At 40.1% G+C, this 9,952-nt stretch overlaps 1 protein-coding gene across 1 annotated transcript; it reads right to left on the bottom strand.

The window, feature by feature from the left end:
• Positions 1-4,433: 4,433 nt before the first annotated feature.
• On the bottom strand, positions 4,434-9,952 carry LOC113468317 (histone-lysine N-methyltransferase 2C-like). Its single transcript, XM_026825134.1, has 6 exons — positions 9,925-9,952; positions 9,703-9,843; positions 7,356-7,619; positions 6,693-6,880; positions 4,510-4,675; positions 4,434-4,453 (listed from the first exon to the last, which is right to left on the bottom strand). The coding sequence occupies exons 1-6, from the start codon at positions 9,950-9,952 to the stop codon at positions 4,434-4,436; spliced, it is 807 nt and encodes a 268-aa protein (XP_026680935.1).

The raw sequence follows: 9,952 nt of genomic DNA, 5'->3' as shown, positions 1-9,952 counted from the left end.
CTTATCCTGTTCCTGTGAAACATACAACACCAATGCCACATTCAAATAAATGACCTTTTGTACATGCTTTTACCTAGCTTGAGATCTTCGTTTGTATGAATTTATTATGGGTCAAATCTTGCTAATTTTCGACTTTTTTTTGTAACAATAAGATCGCGTTTTACGAAGTCGGAGTTGGCTTCAATTCTGGATTAAACTCAACTCTGATTTGATAAACCCTTACAGGAACGATTGATTTCCTAATAAAAGTCGATTTCCAAAGCCTTATTTGTCATTTGATGGTGTAAAACAACTTTTTCAACATAAAACTGCAGATCCGGGCCTATTACTACTGGGCCTAATTAGGGTTGTTATTATTATGTTGAGGGTTATTTCTCATTAGTAATATATATATATATGTAATTTAAGTAAAATAAGTTAAAATATGAGTATGTACAATACAAGAAATAGCAACATAAATCATGCAATTAAACAAAGAATAAACAGAGAAGCAAGGGGGGGGGTTAAAGTTCAAACTTGGCCGGATCTAAATATGCTAAACAAAGGAGAGAAAAACAGATAAAATGAAGAATTCAAATATACAAGAATAATAAATAATTTGAAAAATAAAGATTAATAAAATAAGTAAAATGAAGGTTAATAGTTGATATACAATGAAGAAATCAAACATTCACAAGAGCAGGAGGCGGATGAATAAAACTCAACTTGAAATTCTCTACTGACGCTTAAACCAGAGGTTATGGGTTCGAATCCCAACTGAGACCAAATTTCAAATTTCAGTTTGGTCATCCGTAAAAAAAGTTGCAAGAAACAAATAAATTCTTACATAATTTGAGAAAAACACACGACAAAAAAAAAGTATCAAATATCAATCGGGAAGGTGTAAATAGGCCTTCACTCAATACTTGTACTAATATTACAGCACTATTATACAAGTCTTACTTTACTTATCATAATGTATTGTATACTCTACTCAGAAATACAACTTAAATGTCAACTAATTTTATCTGAATCTGAATTAATATCTTCTGTAAAGAAAAGACGTTTCTTTTCCCCCAAGCACCTAATAGAAAGTAAAAATCCAATGAGTAAAAACAGGGACGTATATGTACCAAGAAGGGAAAAAACAGAGAGAGGCTTGTTTTTCTCAAGTTTACCTGTTGACTTTTCTTGACCCGTAGCGCTGTCCTATTGTTTCGCGCTTGTTGTAGATAGGGATCTTTAAGGCCCATCTACACCAGCCTGACTAACGTACAATACAATACGTTATAACCAATCAGAGTTCACAGAGTATTTTCCAAAATGAAGAAAGCACACACGACAAAAAAAAAAAAAGTATCAAATATCAATCGGGAAGGTGTAAATAGGCCTTCACTCAATACTTGTACTAATATTACAGCACTATCATACAAGTCTTACTTTACTTATCATAATGTATTGTATACTCTACTCAGAAATACAACTTAAATGTCACCTAATTTTATCTGAATCTGAATTAATATCTTCAGTAAAAAAAAGACGTTTCCCCAAGCACCTAATAGAAAGTAAAAATCCAATGAGTAAAAACAGGGACGTATGTATACCAAGAAGGGAAAAACAGAGAGGGGCTTGTTTACCTGTTGACTTTTCTTGACCCGCAGCGCTGTCCTATTGTTTCGCGCTTGTTGTAGATAGGGATCTTTCTCCTTCTGCGTGAGAAGACGCCACTTCTTCGAGATCTGCTTGCACCGTTCCGACCAAACTGGAAGCAAAAAAATAACCATCGATCAATGATTATTCCACAAGACATACTACGACACAGACCACATGCGTCTAATGTAGCAGTTGTTCAATGTTAATAAATAAAAACGGCGGTGAAACACTCATCTTTTTTTATCCTTTTCTTCACCTTCTCCCGTGTTCAGACGGTGTTTCGTCAGCCTCCCAATCAGCCCTAGGTGATTGCTTTGGGCTGACATTTGGTTTTGGCAAACAAAAAATGTACAAGTGGATGGATGCGCTTCGCACTTAACCTTTGCAATTTGTACTCGTTTTTCGATCGCAAAAAATTCAACGGGTTACTTTCTGGTGTTCTCGTGTTGACCGAGCACCTAAATAAAAAGTACTATGTCTCTACCCGCCCATCTAATGAGAGGTATACTACGAAAGGTTAATGTTGGGTGGAAGAGCTCACTAGGCGAGACTTCTGCCATTAAAGCCTTAAAATAATAATAATGAAGGCCCTGCATTATCATCAGAGAATCTTTAGTGTTATTTATCAATAGAGGATAATAGCCCAACCTCAGTTATCCTGTCGAGTTTCCTAATGAACTTTTGAAAAGCGAGGTTAGACCCAAGTATTGTACAAGAAAAGAAATAAAACCATATTTATATGTAGGAATCAGTGATGCAGTGACCAACCTCAGTGGTGCAGCGGTTGGACTTCAGATCTGGATATTGGTGGTTCGAAAATATGTATCAAAGTTTATTTCGTGTTTCAACACATTAGGTTGTTAACATACATCAGTAGGTATGTATATACAGTAAAAAAAAAACAAAGCAAAGAATATAAAGCAAAAACAAATCAAGTTCAAGTCAAGTCATAAACTTCATCTACGTGAAATAATTTGGGAAAGATATTTATTTATTTTGTGACAAGCATTTCTTCTCCCTTTGCTTTCGGGAAGATAAGACCTTAGCAGTAACATTGATGGGATTAAATAAAATCCCTTGAGGATACATTTAGGAATACAATTAAAGAGGAAAACATCAATAACTAAGGGGAAAAAACAAACTAAAAAATGGAATTCAAACTAATGGGAAATACAACAAAGGGTGGAAAAACACAACATCGACTACAAAAAACACTACTATGTTCAAAGATCTACGTCACGTTTACGGGATAAGCCGTGGTTGGAACGTCAAGTTCAACCTAGCAGTCACCTAGCAGAGTCACATGCGGGGAGGTTAGGGGTTCGACAACAGTTCTGGGCAAAAAATTTCATTTTGTAAATTGGTACAAGGTAGCAATACAAAATAATCAAATTACATAAGTAGGTACATGATACTAAACAACATAATAATAATAATAATAATAATAATAATAATAATGAGAATAAACAAAATAATAACACTTCTAGGGGTTTAACAAGATGTACTTAGTAGGTATCAGTACCTACCATGTGCATTTTACTGAAATAGGGATGAAAAAAATATTACCTATACCTGATTTTGTAACATGATTTTTTTTAGATTTTGTAACATGAATTGTTATTTATCAATAGAGGATAATAGCCCAACCTCAGTTATCCTGTCGAGTCTCCTAATGAACTTTTGATAAACGAGGTTAGACCCAAGTATTGTACAAGAAAAGAAATAAAACCATATATATGTGTAGGAATCAGTGATGCAGTGACCAACCTCTCAACCTCAGTGGAGCAGAGGTTGGACTTCAGATCTGGAGGTTGGTGGTTCGAAAATAAGTATCAAAGTTTATTTCATGTTTCAACACATTAGGTTGTTAACATACATCAGTACCTAGGTATATATGTACAGTAAAAAAAAAGCAAAGAATACCTATAAAGCAAAAACAAATCAAGTTCAAGTCAAGTCATAAACTTCATCTATGTGTAATAATTTGGGAAAGATATTTATTTTGTGACAAGCATTTCTTCTCCCTTTGCTTTCGGGAAGATAAGACCTTAGCACTAACATAAAAAAAAAATCTTCACAAAAAAATCTTACCAGAGCCGGGGTTCGAAGGGAAGTCCTGCGACTCCTGAGACTCGTCCGTGAGCACTCCCTTGAACAGTTCTTCTACATCACGTGAGTCCATGTTGGGCAGCCCCGTGTCCATGCTTTCGATGTTAAAGTGGGACCCTAGGATGTCACTTAGTTCGTCCTTATGTGTCGAGGAGCTTACTCCATCAGGCGTATGAGTGCCTAGCGAATTACCTGAGGAAGGTGAGGTTAATTATAATTACAAAGGACACATACTATTGATGTTAAAGTGGGGATAAGGTTGTCAAGTACTATTGATGTTAAAGTGGGGATAAGGTTGTCAAGTACTATTGATGTTAAAGTCTCGAAATTTCCCCCGCTAAAGAAACAGCTTGAGTGCGAAGGGCATCCACTCGTAAAAATTTTTGTGGCCCAAACCAAACGTCAGCCCAAAGCAATCACTCTAGTTAGGGCTGATTGCAAGGCTGACGAAAAAAGCCGACCGTGTCCGCACACAGGAAAATGCGAAGAGGAATATACATAATGCTGTTGTCTATGGTGTTTTCGCCGAAGGACCTTAGTGCAAGGCATTTTTTTTTTACTTGTATCATACGCTTTGATTTGAAACTGATTCAATGAAGTTTTGATCAAATTGTTTAAAAATAACTCACCTGTGGCTATATTCTCGGACTTAATACTCGTATCGTTCATGATCGTGTTGACCAAGTGATCGTTCAGCAGATTGCCCGAAATCCTCAGAATGTCCTTCAACTCTTCCGCCTCCTCCTCCCCTCCTCTTTTCCAGGGCACCGGCACTGATGGCGGCCTTCTCCTCGGGGCGGGCCGCCTCACCCGTGGCGGCGTTGTCGGCCTCTTCCTTGGCCTTGAGGGCGCGAGCTTCGGCCTCGGCCAGACGTTTTAATTCGGCCTCCTTCTCTTGTTTCTCTTTGACTTCTTCGAGGATTTTGAGCTCCTCCTGAAAAACGTATCGGGAAAAAAATGCTACTTGTTAAAGGAGAATAGAAACAAGTCAAGTAAAACCATGAAAAACGAGAATAAGGAAAATACTAAGAAGGATGGGGAGAAAAGAAAATACAATAGCCGTGCAGAGAACGAACCTTGTCTGTTTAAGATAAAGTTGGCACAGGGTCGAAATAATATTTCCCCTGAGGAAATAATATTTCGACAATATTATGTTAGACATGAAATATTATGATAATATGTTAGATCAAGTACTATTGATGTTAAAGTGGGACCCTAGGATGTCACTTAGTTCGTCCTTATGTGTCGAGGAGCTTACTCCATCAGGCGTATGAGTGCCTAGCGAATTACCTGAGGAAGGTAAGGTCAATTATAATTACAGAGGACAAATACTATTGATGTTAAAGTGGGGATAAGGTTGTCAAGTACTATTGATGTTAAAGTGGGACCCTAGGATGTCACTTAGTTCGTCCTTATGTGTCGAGGAGCTTACTCCATCAGGCGTATGAGTGCCTAGCGAATTACCTGAGGAAGGTAAGGTCAATTATAATTACAGAGGACAAATACTATTGATGTTAAAGTGGGGATAAGGTTGTCAAGTACTATTGATGTTAAAGTGGGACCCTAGGATGTCACTTAGTTCGTCCTTATGTGTCGAGGAGCTTACTCCATCAGGCGTATGAGTGCCTAGCGAATTACCTGAGGAAGGTAAGGTCAATTATAATTACAGAGGACAAATACTATTGATGTTAAAGTGGGGATAAGGTTGTCAAGTACTATTGATGTTAAAGTGGGACCCTAGGATGTCACTTAGTTCGTCCTTATGTGTCGAGGAGCTTACTCCATCAGGCGTATGAGTGCCTAGCGAATTACCTGAGGAAGGTAAGGTCAATTATAATTACAGAGGACAAATACTATTGATGTTAAAGTGGGGATAAGGTTGTCAAGTACTATTGATGTTAAAGTGGGACCCTAGGATGTCACTTAGTTCGTCCTTATGTGTCGAGGAGCTTACTCCATCAGGCGTATGAGTGCCTAGCGAATTACCTGAGGAAGGTAAGGTCAATTATAATTACAGAGGACAAATACTATTGATGTTAAAGTGGGGATAAGGTTGTCAAGTACTATTGATGTTAAAGTGGGACCCTAGGATGTCACTTAGTTCGTCCTTATGTGTCGAGGAGCTTACTCCATCAGGCGTATGAGTGCCTAGCGAATTACCTGAGGAAGGTAAGGTCAATTATAATTACAGAGGACAAATACTATTGATGTTAAAATAGGGATAAGGTTAACAAATAATATTGATGTTAAAGTGGAGATGTGATTAATTACAGAGGACAAATACTATTGATGTTAAAGTGGGGATAAGGTTGACAAATACTATTGATGTTAAAGTGGGGATAAGATTGTCAAGTACTATTGATGTTAAAGTGGGGATAAGATTGTCAAGTACTATTGATGTTAAAGTGGGGATAAGGTTGACAAGTACTATTGATGTTAAAGTGGGGATAAGGTTGTCAAGTACTATTGATGTTGAAGTGGGGATAAGGTTAGAGTTCTATTGCAATGTGGTCAACTACTCAAAATTTCCCTCGCTAAAGAAATAGCTTGAGTGCAAAGGGCATCCATCCAAAAATTAAATAAAAAAATAGCTGGGTCATTTAAATTTCTCGACTTTTATCCAAAAGGGATACTCCCGGGGTTCGAACCTGGACTTTGCCATGAGCTCTTTCCTATCCATAGAGGAAATTATGTGGGCTTTTCTCTGAGCTATGGGTTCCCAACAGGAGTTCCGCAAGGATTTTCACTCTCACCTGCCTCGGTGGTGTAGTGGTCAAGGCGCTCGCCTGGTAAACAGGGGGGCGTGGGTTCAATCCCAGCCGAGGCATGGAATTTTATCCTCAATATAATTTGAGAATTTGACCACAATAATAGTAGTAGCCTACTGCTGGAGTAAAGGGACTTTACAGTCCTATGCGAGCAGTATAAATAAGCACCATTATTATTATTACCTGCAAATAAGAGGGAAAGGTCTGCGAGATTTTGCTCTTCGGCTTCTTGAGCGGGGCTTTTCTCTTGACTGGTTTGTCCCCCTCCAGCGGGGTGGTAACAGGTGTATCCGGGGTGGAGGGTGGGAGATCACTCCCCTCCTCATCCTTACTCTTCACATTGCGCACGCGCACATTGAAGCCGCCAATACCTGGAGGGGAAATGAGATACATAAGGAAGAGATACATTACTTAACTTTCTAAAGCTCCTTTTTTTATAGAGAGGTAAGGAAAAATGTTCCAAAGGCACTTGAACCGTTCAAATCATCCTGAACTTAAATGCGCTTATGTTGTAACCCGTGCAGAAGTGCTTGCCATGTCACGGGTTCGATGTCCACCTCCACCGTCAAAAAAAAAAGCACTCGTATGTATTTGATTGAACTGCCTTGATAACTAGTTTCTCCTCTTCGATCGATGTTGGTCGCCTATGTTTGGACACACCTTGAGAAATATACGACATCGACATATGTACCTTGAAAATCACATTGCGTAGCATCCAACTTGTAAAAGATATGTATTGGGAAAAATCCTACAATGCTGCAGTGAGCACCAAAGTTGTGACATAATAACACAAAGAAATTGTATTTACATTTACATTTTAAAATAAAATAATCAACTCTTACTCACCCAGCCGATTCAAATTCCTCACTCGTTTCCGCCTAAGGTACAACTGCCCGGCCTCATTCGTGTGAATGCTAAAGCCCTCCGGAGGCTCCGGCGGCCGACCATCTTCCAGCGGGGCCACTATAGAGCCCTCCTTGTAGTCTACCGGTTCATCACGAGCGGCCTCCGCTAGTTCGCCGGAGGTTAGAGGGGCCGGCTCAAGCTCGGCCGGCTGGGTTTGCCCGGAGGCCACGGCCTCGATGGTGGCGAAGATATTGTCGTAGGCACCTAGGAAGAGGAGGAGTAGACGTTTATTTTTGGATGGCGGAAATTTTTAAACAAAGCTACGTTGCTTTAGCTTATTTACTCGTATTTCGTAAGCATTTAGGAAGTCAGATAGACACTTGAATTAAGTTACAGCCAGCCTAGTTAGCTTAGTTGGTAGTGCGTCTGCCTTGTAAGCGCTAGGCCGCGGGTTCGATTCCCGCCCGGGGCGGATTTTATCCTGATGGGATAATGTCTTCCTTCTCTCTTCGATTTCGGGACGATAAGACCATAGCAGTTACAGTTCCCTCTGTCAAACCTCTTAAAAATAATAATAATAATAATAAGTTACAAAATCTAAAATACATTTTCAAATTCCATAAATAGTGCATCAAATTAAATTGTTTTATGGTAGTTGACATTGTTTTACTGAGAAAAAAATCAACCCCCCATCGAGAACTAAACCCTGACATGACTCTTAATAATTTGTGTGCAAAGAAAAGAGGAAAGAATGAGAGAACAAAGAGAAAGAGGGAGGAGGAGGAGCGATAAAGCGAGGGAGGGAAGAGAAACAAAAGGAAAAGAGAAAGAGAGAGAAAAATGGAAGAAAAATACTAGAGGAGAGAGGAAGAAAGAGAAGGAGGAAATAAAACAAAGAGAGAGGAGACAGAGAGGGATGAAGGGAGAGACAGAAATAAGGAACTAGACAAGAAATAATAATAATAGTGCTTATTTATACTGCTCGCATAGGACTGAAAAGTCCCTTTACTCCAGCAGTAGGCTACTACTATTATTGTGGTCAAATTCTCAAATTATATGAGGATAAAATTCCATACCTCGGCTGGGATTGAACCCACGCCCTCCTGTTTAACAAGCGAGCGTCTTGACCACTACACCACCGAGGTAGGTTGAACATACTCATATTAGGTACCTATGTTTAAATTCTCATTAAATTAGTACCATTATTACACGTATTACCTTTCGAGAAATAGGTGAAGTAGATAGTTATATGTACCACCTACATTTTGGTGGAGATGCCAAAATTACCGCTCAAATTTTCTCTTCACCCCTTTACACCAAAACTGGTCTAAACATTTTGTCTGCTCATAATTAGGTATCTTCTCGGAAGTAGGTATGAAGTGAAAGGTAAACCCAAATCTGAAATGTTTCTTCATTTGGGATTGCATTGTGAGGTATGGAATCCTCCCTTGTACCTAAATACCCCTTAGGTACCCTGTCCTAATATTATGTAGCGTACTTGGAAATTCCCTGTGGAACTCATAAGCGGTTTCCTTAACAACAATATTCCCTATTGCTACATATTCCCTATTATGTTACATATTCCCTATTTTGTAAAGTGTGTTATCACTCCATTATTATTGGTGGTCAGGGCGTTTTTAGGGGGTCCGTCCGGGGCTATTTGACCGGGCGCGGGCTTTTCGAGGGACCCGGAAAGCGCCTTGACCACTACACCACCGAGGTAGGTAGCGCCTTGACCACTACACCACCGAGGTAGGTAGCGCCTTGACCACTACACCACCGAGGTAGGTAGCGCCTTGACCACTACACCACCGAGGTAGGTAGCGCCTTGACCACTACACCACCGAGGTAGGTAGCGCCTTGACCACTACACCACCGAGGTAGGTAGCGCCTTGACCACTACACCACCGAGGTAGGTAGCGCCTTGACCACTACACCACCGAGGTAGGTAGCGCCTTGACCACTACACCACCGAGGTAGGTAGCGCCTTGACCACTACACCACCGAGGTAGGTAGCGCCTTGACCACTACACCACCGAGGTAGGTATTCCATACCTCGGCTGGGATTGAACCCACGCCCTCCTGTTTACCAGGCGAGCGCCTTGACCACTACACCACCGAGGTAGGTATTCCATACCTCGGCTGGGATTGAACCCACGCCCTCCTGTTTACCAGTCGAGCGCCTTGACCACTACACCACCGAGGCAGGTGTTTTATGTTTTAAGATGTTTTAAGAAAGAAAATAAAGAGAATAAAAATGGTGACAGAAAAATTAAAAAAAAACTGAAGAAAGAAAAGAAAAGAGAAAACAAAGAAAGAAGCGGGTGCACAAATAATGAAAGCTTACCTCGCTTACCCGTGAGTTTTTTCTTCCGGTGCAGGGGATTGAACTGGGCCTGGTCCAATGAGAGTCCGAGGATCTGGGACATACCGGCCTCACTCAGACAGACACCATCCATGTAGTAGTCAGGCTGGTGACGAGGTAGATCTGGGAAGAGAAGAGAAAATATTTAATTTGATTGCAAAAATAGTACATTTAGTGTATTTTCCTTAGAGATCTGGGACATACCGGCTTCACTCAGACAGACACCATCCAT

The sequence above is a fragment of the Diaphorina citri genome, unplaced genomic scaffold (genome assembly GCF_000475195.1).
Source record: "Diaphorina citri unplaced genomic scaffold, Diaci psyllid genome assembly version 1.1 scaffold704, whole genome shotgun sequence".
NCBI classification, from domain to species: Eukaryota; Metazoa; Arthropoda; class Insecta; order Hemiptera; family Psyllidae; genus Diaphorina; species Diaphorina citri.
The sequence above is the reverse complement of the archived record's forward strand: the minus strand, read 5'-3'. Positions and strand labels throughout refer to the sequence as shown.